Here is a 17,363-nt window from a genome sequence, read left to right as displayed (position 1 = left end):
CCTGCAACCTCATGGTTCCTAGTTGGATTCATTTCCACTGTGCCACAATGGGAAATCCGAATTGCTCTTCTTTTACAGCCAATTGATTAGATTATTCCTTAAAAAAAGCCCTAATCCCCCCCACCAACCCCCGATCAAATCCAAGCTGAGTCGGCTAGTGAATGCTTCACATAACCTCCTAGCCATCACCTCAGGTGGTCCCTGACACTCTCTGGAATAAATGGTTCATTTCTAACATGTCCTACAGCTATCACTGATCTCAAGCCTTTGCTCCAATGTTCCTTCCGTTCTGCCTCTTCAATTTGATCCATCCTCGAATCTCTCAAAAGACGTCCTTTCTTGTGTTCATACAGAACTCAGCCTTCTCTGAATTCTTACAGCATCTACTGTTTGTTGCTTGAATATTTTCTCTTTCTTATTTTGGGGTTTTATTTATTTTTTTTGGTCTTATATGTGTTTATATTTTGTCTTCCCAAATGGACCAAAATCTTGGAGAAGTAGGAATCCCTTGTTACAATTCCTTTATATGTCTTCAGACACAGTGGGTACCTCAATAGATTTCAATAGAGATCCTGATTCTTTTACACATGTGGTAAATCACTTATTTAGAGTAACTTGGTATCTCAGTCATTGCATGTCATTTCGCTGTCCACACTGTGAAGTGGTTTGGTGGGTGAAAATCACTTCCCAATAAGATCTTCTGGGCTTTCAATCAAGTCCTATGTAGTGTATATTATTGGGTCAAGATTCCGGAGTGTATTTCATCTTATTATTTATCAAATTAAAACTGTGCCCCAGTCTCCCCAAAATAATATTAGGGATGTTCTATCAAATAAAAGTTAAACAGAAACAAAGGAAATCCTGATATCACATAGCCAGTGGACATAAACTGGTATTTATTTATGCAAACATACTTAAAAATCCTCTGAATCTTCAAAGAAAAGTTACGTGGCCATATAAAATGGGAAAAATCTAAGTGAATATTATGACTTCATATTTAGTTCATCAAAAATAGTGACGTAAAATGCCTTGCCACAAACCCAGAAGAGTTAACCAGAGTGAGGAAATGTCAAAAGGCATCAGTTTCTCCCTGGAAAAGGTATGTCCATTTTTAAAAAAAGCATTTCAATTGCTAGGAATTCCAGTAACAAAAGATCAAATTTTCTGGTCATAATGACATCTTGCAAAACCTACATAGCTTCACCCCTGCCAACTAACTCTAGAACACACAAAAGAAACCCCCCGTGCAGAATACTTCTGCACTAGAAAACAGGTAATTCACATTCTGATAAAGAGCAAAAGACAAGTGCTTTATTATGAGAACGGTTCAAGTAAAATTTCAGTGTGTGCACCAGTGAGCATGAAGAGAGATTTGCATCAACTTTTGGGCAACGAACACTAGCTGAAAAAGGGGGTGACACGGTTGTTTTTTTTCCAACAGCATCCTCTGCTAAGGCAAAAATACACTTCGTTTTAGGATGAAACTGTCACAGAAGAAGAGCTACGTCGCAGTCCAGTCCAGATCGCCCTAGTCTGGAAGCCACCATGGGGACGGCACGTCGCCTACAGGGAGAGCTTTCTCGTGTGGGCTAGAATTACCGTGCTGATCACAGCTTTATTCTTCTTTAAACTGATAAAATTTGAACACACTTTCTCCTTCTCAGGAGTGTGCAGATGGGGGATCCATGTGGATATTACACTAATTACAACATTCAGTAACATTGCACAGTCAACCTCCAAGGCTAATTCAGTATAAAATGACAAGTATTCAAATGAACTTTTACTAGTGGTTTTACATTGCGTACATCACTGATGATGGAAGGAAAGTGGGCAAAGGCCCAGTTACAAAGCTGCACATCAGAGGCATGACGATGTGGCATAAATACAAGAAATGTGGCAAAGTATTAAAAACAAACAGGTTACATGGGAACCAACTGAACACCCACATAAGCATAAATCAATACTGTGCTGTTATAAATAGCAGGTTTTGCTCAGAAGTCTCTTAAGGGATGACAGATATTACTGAGTTGGGGTGGAAAAAGAGGCTAGGAGGAGCATGAGGCAAACGTCCCCAATGCCAGTTCATTCCTGAGGTGGCATTAGTTTTTAACCGATGCGCCGATGGACACTGTAAAGCCGCGTCTGTGCTACGCAGCAGTCCCGGTGCGCCTGTCGGTCCGCGTTAAGGTGTGGGATTTGCAAGGGCAGCAGCCCTGAGCGATAGGTTACATTACTGTTGCCAGGTGAAGTAGTGACGCTTTTTAATTTTGCTGCTACAATGGGCAGTGGGCCAGAAAACCCTTTAAAATGCAAAAGAAATCTGATGCAGGTTTAACTTCTGCCCTAGAACTTCTTAGCTGGAAGCCAAGCTACTATTATTTTCATGTACTTGATTTTACAAACTCTTGAGTGCCAACAGTGTAAACACGGCACCTTCTCCACTAAACCTTGTCTTGATGACAAGGATGAGAGCAAAGATAAGCAGGAATCATTTCTGTGTACCATAGGGCTGACCGAGTTGCCAGCTTCTGGTTTAAATTTAAATATGATTGAAAAATAATCTTTAAAAGTCCATGCTACAATTGTAAAGACTATTTCTGTTCACTTTTAGTTCTGGACACAATGTTCAAAACTGCATTATGGAGGTAAGAATTGTAAAAACCCACCAGAATGTAAGTAACAGAAAAAACACTTGCAACTCAAAAGCATCAAACATACATTTACGTGCAGAAATCTAGACAACTATACAAGTTTGTAAGCAATCATCTGTTTTATTATACAACTCTATAAACAGAAAATGAACAGAAATACACAATATACTTACCTGTACATGTGAACCTACTTTTTTTAGCTACAGGTATTTATTATAGTTCATACGGACTTTCATTTTACAGTTCATGACTATGTATAACCTTATTGCGATAAGGGCAAATTCTACATGGGGAGAGCCACGGGCCAATCACATTGGGCATTTACCAGTACATTCAAAACCTGTACCTCATACGGACGTATCTTCCCTGCTCCTCTAGGTCCCAGCTGCTTTACAGCTTAAGCTCGTTGGCTATTTTGGATGCAATGTTCTTAAAGGCAATAGAGGTCCCGGATATTCGCTTGAAGCGAACGCCGTTGAGGGACAGTCGGGGCAGCTTGCAGACCTCCATCTCCCACTGCACGAGGCTGTCCTGCCTGGCATCGCCATGGACGCAGAAAAGCAGAAACCTCTCTTTTTGTTCATAATCACAGTTGTTGGCATCTAACACTTTGCGAATTTCTCTCATCATGTCATTGGGGTCCATGGAACTGGTGGTCTTCATGCTCCACGTGAACCGCAGAGAGCGGGGCTTGGAGTCTTTGCCCTCGTCCTTGTCTCTTTCTTTTGGTTCCCCTGTGGTACTTCTGGAACAAGTGGGCAGAGGGGGAAAAGGAAAACGAAAATGCCGTTCAGCAACGAAGTCGAAACGCACCTAAGACCTAAGTGGTCATAACTGAGAGCCTAATAAAACTCCCCCACGTGCAGACCACCTTCGAGGAGACACAAAGATTTGCAACATCTGCTGTGACAAAACTCAGCCCCCAGGACACCGACTGTTTTGACTTTTATTAATATCTTTGATTTACAAGAGCCTATTTTCTTTCTTTCCTTTTTTTTTGAGGGTGGTGGTGGGGGGGTCTTTTTAGGGCCACACCCATGGCATTTGCAAGTCCCCAGGCTAGGGGATGAATCGGAGCTGCAGCTGCCGGCCTACACCACAGCCACAGCAATGTGGGATCCTTAACCCATTGAGCAGGGCCAGGGATCGAACCCGTGTCCTCACGGATACTAGATGGGTTCATTACCGCTGAGCCACAATGGGAACTCCCCACATTTTCTTAAATATATTTGTTTGCAGGAAGTAAGTTTGCATCTGAAAGGGAAGAATACCTTTCCTCCATATTTCTCTCAGTTTGAAAATGCGGATCCTCCATTTTCTGCACATTTATACAAAATGCAGACCACTAGCACTCTACTTCTAAATGCATTTTTTTTTTTCCGGTCTTTTTGTCCTTTTTAGGGCCGCATCCTCGGCATATGGAGGTTCCCAGGCTAGGGGTCAAATCAGAGCTGCAGCTGCCGGCCTACACCACAGCCACAGCAAGGCCAGATCTGAGCCGCGTCTGCGACCTACACCACAGCTCACGGCAACACCGGATCCTCAACCCACTGAGCAAGGCCAGGGATCGAACCCACAACCTCTTGGTTCCTAGTCAGATTCGTTTCTGCTGCTCCATGATGGGAACTTCAACGCACATTTTTGAAATATAAAGAAAACTTTCTATCTTTTTTTGGATAGGGGAAGGACAGGGACAAGGAGAGTAGTGATGGCTACAAGGGATTAGTTGTACCTGAAAATGTTGAAAAAGAATGCTGTCCTGCGAGGGGGTAGAGACATCAGGCCATACTACACACAGCAGTGTGGACATCAGCTCTTCTAAGGATGCCAACGTTTTGCTAAAGATATCCTTACAATTGTCTATAGGGCTCCGGGCTCCTCATGATCTACACTCCAACTCCCTGCCAACCCCTCATGAGTTCCTATTATTTTCTCCTCACTCATTCCCGTCAAGACACACTAGCCTCCATACTATTCTTTGAACATACAGGGTATCTTCTTTGCCTTAAGGCTTTAACACAGACTGTTCCCTCCACCACAAATGCTTTTCCCTCAGACGGCTGCATGACTAACTCTCTTCTTTCAAATTTCTGCTCACTTTCTCCTTGTGGTCTACCCTAACTACCCAACTGCACCCAATTCCACCCTACTCCATCCAATTCCTACTCCATCCAATTCTACCCTACTCCATCCAATTCCTACCCCATTCAATTCCAACCTACTCCATCCAATTCCTACCCCATCCAGTTCCACCCTACTCCATCCAATTCCTACTCCATCCAAGTCCAAACTATTCCATCCAAGTCCAACCTATTCTATCCAAGTCCAACCCCATCCAAGTCCAACCTACTCCAATTCCAACCTACTCCATCCAATTCCTACCCCATCCAGTTCCACCCTACTCCATCCAATTCCTGCTCCATCCAAGTCCAACCTACTCCATCCAAGTCCAACCTATTCCATCCAAGTTCAACCTACTCCAATTCCAATCTACTCCATCCAATTCCTACCCCATCCTAGTCCAACCTACTCCATCCAATTCCTACCTCATCCAAGTCCAACCTACTCCATCCAATTCCACGTTGGACAGGGCATGGCCAACCTCCTCACCTTGCTCTATTTTTTCCTCTATGGTACCAATCACATTCTTATACTATTTAATCCACTGCTCTATTATGTTTATTATTTATTGCTGGCCTCTACCACCAGGTTGTAAATTCTGGGAGGGCAAGGAGTTTTGTTTGTTTTCTTCACTGATCTATCTCAGGCATCTACAACTGTGCTGGGCAAAAAGTAGATGATTAACATGTATTTGTTAAATCCATCAACCTTACTGGATTTTTCTTACTGTAGGTCTCCCATAAATAATACAGAACCAGAAAACCTATTTCGAATAATGAAATAAAGTTAAAATTGATTTTTTATGATTCAGAAGAACTTATAATTAAGTTTGTTGAGCAATTACCCAAATATAGATGTTACAATTTTAACTTGTTAATCTATCTTACTTATATGTGACTTAAAAAAGTGATACACTTTTTAAAATTTTTTTAAATTACTCAATGAATTTTCATTACATTTATAGTTGTACAATGATCAAGAAGGGATATACTTCGAAAGGAGTTCATATTCTACTCCATGAATATTTTATATCTATATATACACTTTACATCAATATTATCACAATGTATATATGGTCTTGTATATATTTTATATATATAAATTATTACATACACATTTATATATACATGTCTTCCTCCTCATTCCTAAATATTTGAGCTGACAAAGCTCTGCCCACTATGCAAGTTTGAGAAAAATCAGGAAAGGAGTAAGTAGAGAAAATCAATTTCCAAAGACTACGACATAAGTATGGAGAGTATTTATTTCAGTGTCTTCTCCATTCTTCTCTTTCTGCTCACTGAGCCTAAGCCACAGGACCACATGCAGGCCATGGCATCAGCCAGGGTGGGAAGGCACCCACAAGATCATTCGATTGGACACTCACTTTATTTTTTTCTTTGTATGGCCATACCTGCAGCACATGACCCAGGCTAGGGGTCGAGTTGGAGCCACAGCTGCCAGCCTACACCACAGCCACAGCCACGCGTGATCTGAGCCGCGTCAGCGACCTACACACAGCTCATGGCAATGCCTTAACCCTTAACCCACTGAACAAGGCCAGGGATCAAACCTGCATCCTCATGGATATTAGTTGGGTTCATATTCCACTGAGCCACAAAGGCAACTCCTCTGAACACTCATTTTAAAAGCAGAACTGATGGCTAGGAAACTTAAATTACTTTTCTGAGGTCATATAGCTAATGAATTGAAAAGCAGAGACTGAAATCCGGTATTTTATCCCAAATCTAGTTTTCCTTCCATCCCACCAAGGAAACCTGATGCCCATGAAGACAACACGCACATATAAGACATTTTCCACATGCGTCTCAAAGGCACCCCCACTGGGGACATTAACTGGAGAACGTGCCTAGAAATACTGACACCCAGAGGGGCAGCTAATGTTTACTGAGCACTTACTAGGTTCCAGGAACTGGTCTAAGTGCCTGATGGACCTTATTCATTCATTTACCCCTCACACGACCCTAGGGGGCAGCCGGGACGAAGACACAAGTGACTTTCTTAAAAGCTGTGCAGCGAGTGGCACGGGACCGCTCACACCCACCCCGTGGTCCCGCTCGCAGCCAGCGCCATCCACCGTCAGGCCCGACCATCTCTCTGAAATGACAGGACCTCACTAGAACTGGCTTGGTCCCGCCGATGCTCCCTCCCGCTTCTTCCTCTCTAAAATGGATACTTTTCTCTTGGTTGTTATGAGGTTTAAATGCCAGCCAGTACCTTATAGATAGTGGGTATTTAATAAGTTTGTTCAGAGCAAAAAAGAAAAAGAAACAAAAGAAAAGAGGAAAAAAAAATCAACAGTGACCAAAGGAAACATGCTGTCACATTAAAAAGGTAAATGCATGCGGAGGACGTGCGACACCCATCGGCACTTGTGACACTACATACTCCTGAGTGTCTCAGAGGAAAGTCAAGCAGAAAGAGAGGATGAGATGCAAGAAGGGGGCTCAACAGGGAGGACGAAGTGAGGGAGGGGCCAACAGGAGCAAAAGTCCCATGAGTTTATTTAACAGGCAGAAGAAAGTTAAAAATATTTGTCCTGCCTCCCTTGGGCTTCCTGCTATGGCGACTCAGGGATCTAACTCAGGACAGAAACATCTCAACCATTAGGACCAGACTTCTACGGACCACAGTTTATAATAATAAAAAAAAAAAAAAAAAAGGGCTACACAGGAATGCTCCATAAAGCTTTTCCAAAGCCTGCTGTGTTTTATATATCAAATAATTTTATTTATTTTGTTTAGTTTTTAGGGCCGCACCTGCAACCTAAGGAGGTTCCCAGGCTAGGGGTTAAATTGGAGCTAACACTGCCAGCCTACTCCACAGCCAGGGCAACTTTGGATCTGAGCTTCATTTGCAACCTACACCACCGCTCACGGCAATGCCAGATCCTTAACCCACGGAGCAAGGCCAGGGATGGAACCTGCATCCTCATGGAAACTGCTGGGTTCTCAACCCGCTGAGCCACAACAGGAACTCCCAATATCTCAAATAATTTTAAAAAGGAGAGATTCAGTTGAGGCTTGTGTTCCGCTGCTCAGATATAATTCCCGAATGAAGCCAGGCCTCTGTCCTACTGAGGAACTGCTTGTCAAGGTTCTGAGATTTCACTGGACCCTTTAATGCTGGTAGAGACTCAAAAGAACTGAATGCTTTCGTTTCCAATATTGCTCATTTATAAATTTAATTTCTTAAATTACTCTAGACCAGCAGCATCAGTGTCCCCACCCCCCCCACCCCCAATCAAAACCCCTGGAGGTGGGGCCCAGCCACCTGCTTTATCAAGCCCCCGACCTGATTTTGACTGTGCTTAAGTTTGAGATCCACTGCCAAAACAAATGCACGACCAGTATTAAATGTTGAAAAACCATAAAGTACTCTGGGGTGAGAATTAGGAAACGTGGTCCCCCACTGAAGAGTCACCTAAAATATCACATCTTCCTATATATTTGGTTACCTCATGTTCTGTGTTATTTGACTAAAACTAATTTGATTTACATTGTTTTAGTGAGGAAAGGACCGGTACTTTTTTTTTTTTTTTTTTTGCCTTTTAGGGCCACACCTTCAGCACACAATGTTCCCAGGCTAGGGGTGGAATCTAGTGCCACAGCTGCCGGCCTACACCACAGCCACAGCAATGCCAGATTCGAGCCACATCTGTGACCTACACCACAGCTCATGGCAACATCGGATCCCTGACCCACTGAGTGAGGCCAGGGATCGAACCCACAACCTCATGGATACTAGCTCGATGGTTTCTGCTGCGCTGCAATGGGAACGCTCATAGACCGGTACATTTTAATCTGTTAATTCTTCTGCTAAGACATATTTCATAGGACAGAAAGGCTACATAGCATACAATTCGAAATACTGTTTAGAAACCAAAGACTTCATTCACTTAAACTTAATAAATGCTAGGCAACATCAGGAAAATCCATACCAGGGCAAGGCTTTCACATCCACATACTATCTAGTTATTAGCTCTATCCATGTTTATTAAGTGCTGTAAGGATTTCAAAGGTTCGTCTTCCCACAGGGGCCTAGCAGCCAAGTATACATGGTGGCTCCTCACCTTGGGGTGTCGGCTCTGCCACTGGCTTCGCCTTCACTTGGATCCCTCAAAACAAAGTGAAGGTGAGATTTAATGATAAAGGTGAAAAAATATATCAAGAAAACCTACATCTAAAATGATTTTAAAATTATCTTGCTGAGCAAACTGCTGGCATGATAGTTTTCCATTACCCGTCAGTCTAATACTATTTCTTTTGGTTTTCATCACAGCCACACACACTTCACTATCATTTATTGAGCGTCTACTGGGTATTGTCATAGAGGAGATGCTAGGTGAACGTTTAGGATTTTTTTTTTTTAATGTGATCTTCCAATTCCCGGCCACGATTTTAGTAATTTATCTTTTGGTTTAGTTAAGTTCAATCTAAAGTTAAAACTGCTTTAACAATTAGCAACAGCACAGTTCAACTTCATAATGGTTTAGTAAACATAGTTCAAGTAGTCGCTCAATTTAGAAAAATATAAATTAACCCTGTAATTAGAAATAAAACTCAACATAGATACAAGTAGTTCTAAAAATAAAGACTAACTGTTCAATATGCAAGTAACTCGTTTCAGAAGTTCTGCTTACATTTCATGCACATGATACAATTGTTACAGCAAAACAAGCAGCCCACCCAAGCAAGCAAGTCTAAACACGCAGGAGTTCAGTCTTAAACAGAAACAATGATCTTACCTGGACACCCACCTGTGAAGTAAAATCAGGACACCTCCAAGTGTTTTTTTTATTGAACGTAATTGGTATTTTTTAAATCTACCAAAATTTTAACTATGTCATTTTCAAAGGTAAGTGAGAAGCTACATAGGAGCATCAAGTTATAAACCAATTTAAATATATTAAGAGATGGTTTGTGATATAGCAAAACTATTAAATAGCAGGGGAAAATCACCAATTTGAACCCTTGAGAGTCCTCAATTTTTAACCATTCCAGAAACAGTAATATTATTGGCGTAAAATGAATGCCATAGGAATAACATTAGCACCGCCCCTCTCGCTCCCTGAATTAATAAAACACGTCTGTACACCAAGCTCTAAAACTTCAATTGGTGGCTAAAAATACGAATGCCTTATATTCTTCTCAAGGTCTTTATAGGGCTTTCTTGACAAAGATATTCTATAAAAACCACTCTCCTATCTGAAGTTAAAAGCACGATAAGATGTGTTTTCACATTGAGATGGCTTTTAAAAAATTCCTCTTTTCAGTAACTGTCATTTTCACTGGGAAGTAAACAAGAAGTCAATGTCTTCTATACAAACCTATTTTTATTAAAGCACACTGAAACAGAACATTTTTTGAGCAGGCTCAAAGTGAAACGTTTATTTTGAGTCCCCTGTAGATGTACGGATACAACTGAAGCGTGGTCCATCAAACTGGGCAAGGAGGAAAATAATGCTGCTGATTCCTGCTGCTAAGATAAAATTCCTTTCACCGGAAGGGACTTTTCTGTCCTATTTATATGTTGCCTTATGAATCACGGCTAGCAGAGTGCTGCCCACCTGCAAGCCTTAGGAATGAAACACCCCTCGGACCCCACTTCCCCTGCGCTAACTGTTGCCATAGCAACTGCCCTGTCACACTGTTCCCCATACCCTGTTCCTGGCTTCCTGGATGCCACCAGGAACACTGACTGGAACAATTCTGCTATTGGCAACTGTTTCAAATAGTTTAGCAAGTCAGCTCCATGCAGCCATAGTGGGAGGCAGTTAGGGATACAGGAAGCAGGCCGGTGCAAGAGCACATGCCAGGCAGCACAGCTCTTCAACACCCCAAACTTAAAAATATGCCGCAAGTGTGGCCCTAAAAACAAACAAAAAAATTCAAGGAGAAACCTCACCTGAACAAATCAGTTTATTCCCTATATAAGAACTACGGTTAAAAAATCATGAGGTCCGATATCATCTCCAATTTATACAGCAGGTGTTCATAACTGATCCAAAGCAAATTGCTCTTAATGCTCTTTAAAAAGATTTCTGAAATAGTACGTCTACGTCCTCTCAAGAGATGAGTCAAGTGTAAATGATTTTCTGATTAGAAAGTTCTTTCCTAAGACCAGAAAACAACATTTTGGTGTCCAGCTTCTTAACCGGCCAAGGAGAACCACAAACTGGCTTCTTCCTGTGATGATGGTTTTCAGACACATGAATGGTTAACTCAACTCTTCTTTATTTTTCTCTTCGTAAAGCTTAATAACCCAAATTCCTCTACTTTTTCCCCTATAAAATCCCATTTTTTCATCTTTTTAACAAGGCTTTTGGCACATGGATGCAGGTGGTCCCAGCATCCTGAGGAGTCTGAGCAGCACTCAGCATCAGCCCTGCCCTGAGCACACCGCTGCCTTATTTCTTCAGCCTTCAGGCAGAGTGAAGTGAGGAGGCCAAGGGAACAGGGAGAAAGGCTGGGCTTGACCCAGGATGGACTGACGACAACGAGACAAGTGGGAAGAATGATTACCTGACAGCTGGGTTGAGACTATTCAATGATACGGCACTGAGACTCTCTAGTTTATCTCCAAGCCCGCTCACAAGTTCAACACGCTGCAAATGCAGAATGATCAGCTGCATCTGCAGTCTGCCTGCTGGCTGCGTAAGAACCCAGCAGGTTCACTGCTGAGACAGAAGCCATCACTTGCATTAAGTCATCTTTGGGGTATTAGGTGGCCTCCTGTCCAGCGACAAAACACTACCCTCATGCACTGCTGTGAACACAAACATATTTGTGAAGCCAAAGCTGTTCACATGGTGACAGTGACCTCGGAGCAGAACTGGGAATTTCTTCTCTAACCAAATCCAGAATTAATTAAAATATGTTAAAAGCCGAGTCACTAAAAAACCCTAATTTCCAACAAAGCACAGCAATCAACCTCCTCCCTCCACCCAGACGCTCCACTACAGGATGTTGTTCACAATGTAGTAAGGGCAGGTGGCGCCTGAGGAGCCTTCCCGTTCCCCACAGAGCCTGGCTCCGAACACTCTCACTCCCTCAACCTTGATCTCCATCTCAGGACCTTCCTCCTTCAGGGCACTTAGCAGAATGTATTATAACCTTAATTGCCTTTCACACCATCCATCCATCCACCCACCCATCCACCTGCCCACCCACCCCATCCACCCACCCATCCATCCGCCCACCCATCCACCCACCTGTCCATCCATCCACCCATCCGTCCACCCATCCGTCCATCCACCCGTTCACCCATCCACCCATCCACCCACCAACCCATCCACCCATCCAACCATCATCCATCATACATTCAGTGAATGACACGCTGCCTGTCAGAGGAGGCTCTCGCTACCCTGCCCAAGATTCAGCCACAAACACACAAGCAAAGAAGCCAGCTGCAAACCCTGCTCTCACAGAGCACACCTTCTCCCTGGAGAGATAGACCATGAACAGACAGGTAAAGTGGACACATGAGCTCAGATAGCACAAGTGCTAAAGCAGGAGAGGGGGTGCTGGAGGAAGAGGCTGTGATTTTCAACAGGGGGTTGAAGAAGGCCTCACTGGGGAGGTGACACTACAGCAAAGACCTGGAGGCGGTGTAGAAGCCAGCCACACAGAGTCGGGGAAGAGGACTCCAGCAGGAGGAGGAGCAAGCGGTGGAGACCAGGTGTGCCTGGTGAGCTCCAGGTCAGCCAGGTGCCCAGTGTGGTGGGCGAGGAACTGGCAGGGGGGGCCTGGGAGGGGTGGGGTCGGAGCAGATAGGGGCAGGCAGTCTATAGGAACAGTGGCGAGGGCTGTGAACTGTATTCTGGGTGGGATACACGGCAAGCTGAGGATTTTAAGTCAAGAACTCACACAGTCGGTAGCAGAGGAGGAGGACAAGGGCGGAAGCCGTGCGGAGGTGGAAGATCAGCAGTGGTTCAGACCGAGTGCCGGGGCCTCGGAAGCAGCCGAGTCCGGCAACACTGTGAAGCCGGAGGCAGCACGAGCGCTGATGGAGCTGCTGTGCGCTGTGAGCCAAGGAGGCGTCGAGGGTAACCGAGCCTCGAGGTCCCAGCACCCCACCCAGAAGGACCTGCCGCCATCACCTCCGACGGTAAAGAGGAGGCAGGGGCAGGTTCGGGGAAGGGGGCTGGGGTCGAGCCCTGCGCAGGATCGGTCTGAGAGCCTATGACACGTGGATTTATGAGCCTGTCGTGCAGAGGAGTGGCCCGGATTAAGAATATAAACTAGTGTACGAAGGAATCTACAGTCTAGGGCCTGAGTGAGCTCCCATGGGGAGTGTGGATAACGGGAGAAGAGAAAGTGCCCAAAGAACACAGGGCACTGTGGTGTTTCAAGGTCAGGGGAAGGGCAAGGGACCTAAAAGAACCGGAAAGGAGTCTGAGAAAGGACAGCGACCCCGACCGAGAGGGAGGAAGCCAAGGGAGGAAAATGTTTCCACCGGGTGCAGGCGGAGGGCCCCAGGACAGTGCGCTCTCGCTGAAGGGGGGCCGGGCTGGGTCTCAGGCAGGGCTGCATCAAGCCCACCCCGTGCCTGATGGAAGGCCCAGGGGCGCAGGTCCTCACACTTGCTCAGCGCCTATGGGCAATCTTATCCTCACCCCCAGCAGCCGTCTCCACGGCAGGCCCTCACTCTGACACCCCAGCCCGACCTCATGGAGACTAGTCAGGTTCGTAAGCCACTGAGCCACAACAGGAACCCCCATAACTTCTTGCCACTGTTCCTTACCATGGTCCTTCTAGAAGCCACATTGTTACTGCAAGTAAAGAAAAACCCTTGGCACAATGCTCAGTGCGCGATTAGTAATCAAGCATTAAACTCAAACCTGTTTCCCTTCACCTGAAATTAATCCTGGCTTAACTAGGAGAAGCTACTGGCTTTTAAAAATGGCTTTAAATTGTCGGCCAAATTCCAACCGGTACCCTGCAGATGGTCTGCCAGCTCTGCCATCACTGTCACTCGGACTCTGTGCGTGAGCTTTCAGGCCTCTCCCTATAGAGGGGTCGTGCTGCATGGTAACTGCCCAGTGGCACAAAATCACAGACTGATACCATTAGAAACTGATGCTCCACCAGGGTATTTAAAAAGAAAAATTCAGCTGTGTGATTCTGGGCAAATGGAGCCATGGAGAGTCTATAAACAGCTCCACAGAAAAAGGCAAGAGGCTGCTGCTTCTCTCCCACACTCTTTGAGATCCTAGGAACACTAATAACACTAAAAATTATTTAATTAATATTTTTAAAGCAAGCATAACATTTTCTTACCCATAACTTTTTTTTTTTTTTTTTTTTTGCTTTTTAGGACTGAACCTGCGGCACATGGAAGTTTCGGGCTAGGGGTCAAATCAGAGCTGCAGCTGCTGGCTTACACCACAATTATAGCAATGCCGGATCCTTTAACCCACTGAGCGAGGTCAGGGATTGAACCTGCACCCTCATGGATACTAGTCAGGTTCGTAAGCCACTGAGCCACAACAGGAACCCCCATAACTTCTTATCTGCTCAAATAACTGCCTGATGTGGGGCCTTAACTTCCTCCCGAGTTTGCAGCCCCCAGCGCCTTGCTCATGCTTCTCTTTGGGTTCATGCTCTGTTTTACATTGTGGCTGGTTGTTTCCAGCCTGTCCCTTTCAGCCTGTCCGAATCTCTCCATCTTTGAGTCCCACTCAGCACCAGGCACAGGGCTTTGTCCGCTGGGACTCTCATGGGCTCTAGTAGGACCTACCAATACATTACACTTATGTCAACCTGCTTGGACTTCAGCAGCCTGTATAACAATCCGTGGGAATTGTACATTTATGCTTTTACTTTCTAGCAAAGACTGGATACACTATTTTACTGGACTAGGTACTACACTTGTCTTCATTATGTATTTACTGTGTTAAGATTTTATGATGTTAAATTACATAAGTCATCTGTATGATTTCAGTACAGGGGCTTTTCACAGGGAAGGATAAAAGGTAAACTACAGATACATTGTTAGCGAGCAATTGAATAATATTCTTGAAATAAGAAATTCTATTTGGAGGATAAGTCTAAAGTAATATTTAATTCCTCCTTCTAAACTGAGGCTTTGAAGCAGGAGATACCCTTTGTTAAAACACACATTTTTGAGGTCAAGTCTTGCTCTTTCCACTCTGTTTCATGAAATTTTCAAACGTTCATCTCGCTCTTTTTTTTCTTTCTCTTTCTTAAGGGAAAAGGCTTTATGTCTTCCTGGATTTTTTTTTTTTTTTTCTCTTTCAAACTTCTGCAAAAGAGAGCACGGCTAATGAAATGTCGTAAAACCATTTCGGAAGATCACTGTCCAGAGGAAAGAAAACAAAACTGCTTCCCAGGTCCCAGAGGACGCGAAACAGCGCAGCACCTGGGTACTGACCTGCGGACGAATTTGGAGGTGAGTTTGCTTATGATACCGGTGGACGTGCCCCTCCGGGCGTGGGCGAAGGCGCCGGGCTCGTGCGAGGGGGAGGCGGGCGGCCCGCTGTAGGCGGCGCTGCGGCGCTCGCGGAGCTGCTCCCCGTGGAAGGTGCTGCGGCTCGAGCTGCCCCGGGGGAAGCGGGTTCGGTCGGGCGTGCTGGCGCTGATGCTGTGAGCCGAGGGGGACGCGGCAGGCACTCGCTGGCTCGTACTGCTGGGGCAAAGGCAGGTGCGTTACTCGGAAACCACACGGGGGGCTCTCCCTCGGGCCCGAAACGGGAAGAAAACCGCTGTGGCTCCGGCTGCTGGGCCTGTGCCACTGGGTCACAGCACAGGTGTGATGCCCAGCGTAACTCCAGTAACCTCATCACTGGCCTTTCAGACTCAGTGCCTGATAAATGGTTCAGTTAACTGAAAATGAAGTTACCAAAACATGGAGTTCCCGCGGTGGCTCAGCAGAAACAAATCTGACTAGTGTCCATGAGGATATGGGCCCCATCCCGGGTCTCGCTCAGTGGGTTAAGGATCTGGTGTGACTCTGAGCTGTGGTATAGGTGGCAGGTGTGGCTTGGATCCTGTGTGGCTGTGGCCGTGGCTGTGGCCGGCAGCTACAGCTCCCATTCGACCCCTAGTCTGGGAACATCCATATGTTGCTAGTACGGCCCTAAAAAAAAGCAAAAAGAAAAGAAAAGAAAAGAAAGAAAGGAAAAGAAATTACTAAAACAAGGTAAATACTCAAGTATCGGGGAATGCCAAAGGGCACTGCATACTTTAAAAAAAAAAAAACAACTATTGTCTTAAAACCATTCAGCATGTGGAACACGAATTTTATATCAGAAGCCTTTGAAGAGAAGGTTCATTTCCTAATAATCCTAATTTAGGCATCAGTGATAGCGGATGCTGTGGGACACCACTGATATGATACTAACTGTCAAACACGTTCCTGAATGTGAGAAACCTTAACATACAGAGATGCCACAAGAACAGTCATCTCACTCTGTACCTGAGAGAGCTCTTCCAGATCATCTGTTTCATTGACTGGAAAACTAAAACCCAGTTTCATTAAAGAACAAGTGACTGGCCAGAGCCAGGAAGAATCCCAGGTCTCAACTCCCAGTCTCATGAGGGGGTGGGGTGGGGGTTTCAAATCATAAAACCTCAACTTACCTAAATGATAAATTAGGCAACAACTCTTTACTGTACGGATGGATTTAAAACAAAATCCTTGTAGAAAATCCCTCTAGAAAATGATTTAAATTATGAGCAACATTTTTTTTTTTTTTCCCTTTTCAGCCACACTCACGGCACATGCAAGTTCCCGGGCCAGCGACTGAATCTGAGCCAGAGCTGTGACCTAGGCCACAGCTGCAGCAACGCCAGATCCTTAACCCACTGAGCCACAGGGAGAAAGCCTGAGCAACACTTCTGATAACAGAGGATGCAGTAAGTTCACATTCCAATCCAACTTTACCTCTGCCACCAACACTGAATCTTCTCGAAAGGCTCTTAAGTGATGGCTAGCATGTATTTTCATATGGTGCTATCTTTTAAAAAATGCTTAACGACAAACACAATGAAATATGACCAGCATGTTACCCGGGCCTGTAAGCTTCAGAGCTGTCTTTAATGGTTGGCAGTGTGACTTTGATAGGATGACCAGAAGCGGACATGGACTTCTGGTGGCGGGGTCGGGCTGAGGGGACAGCAGAGGCCACGGCAGAGCCTGCGGAAGATATGCTGCTTGCGGACATCTCCGTGAGGCTTTCCACGTAAAACGGTGGAGGAGAACATGGAAACGTAAAGAGAAAAGCTGCAGTTTACTAAAATGTTCACCTTTCATGACTGAAGCACTGAAAAGAAAGCAACATTAATGGCATTCATAGTAACTAACAAAACAACAGTCTTGTTACAAGTGTCCAGGGTGAATTTATCACCACCTTCCATGGAAAGATCTCACACATTTCTGTTCTATGTGAACCTGAAAAGTATGAGATCATTTTAAGGATAAAATGATTATGGCTGGAGACATTTTTTACTTTCCAAAAATCAGTCTGGTGTGACGCACTGCTGTGGTCCACTGTTAATGACTCAGTAAGAATTCATAATTGCAGCAAAAATCCTATCTCAGGAAACAGCA

General features: G+C 44.7%; 1 protein-coding gene across 4 annotated transcripts in view; it reads right to left on the bottom strand.

Moving 5' to 3' along the window:
- Window positions 1–1,289: 1,289 nt before the first annotated feature.
- Window positions 1,290–17,363, bottom strand: part of MARK1 (microtubule affinity regulating kinase 1) — a 124,894-nt gene continuing 108,820 nt past the window's right edge. Inside the window, exons 15-18 of one of the 4 annotated variants that reach the window (XM_047754705.1) lie at window positions 16,823–16,987; window positions 15,186–15,437; window positions 8,863–8,907; window positions 1,290–3,396 (exon numbers count right to left, since the gene is read on the bottom strand). In XM_047754705.1, the coding sequence (XP_047610661.1) occupies window positions 3,042–3,396; window positions 8,863–8,907; window positions 15,186–15,437; window positions 16,823–16,987 (817 nt within the window). In that variant the 3' untranslated portion in view covers window positions 1,290–3,041. Of the gene's footprint in view, window positions 3,397–8,862; window positions 8,908–15,185; window positions 15,441–16,822; window positions 16,988–17,363 lie in introns of all 4 variants that reach the window. The other 3 variants (XM_047754704.1, XM_047754707.1, XM_047754706.1) reach the window with 3 other exon arrangements.

The sequence above is a fragment of the Phacochoerus africanus genome, chromosome 12 (assembly GCF_016906955.1).
Source record: "Phacochoerus africanus isolate WHEZ1 chromosome 12, ROS_Pafr_v1, whole genome shotgun sequence".
NCBI classification, from domain to species: Eukaryota; Metazoa; Chordata; class Mammalia; order Artiodactyla; family Suidae; genus Phacochoerus; species Phacochoerus africanus.
The sequence above is the reverse complement of the archived record's forward strand: the minus strand, read 5'-3'. Positions and strand labels throughout refer to the sequence as shown.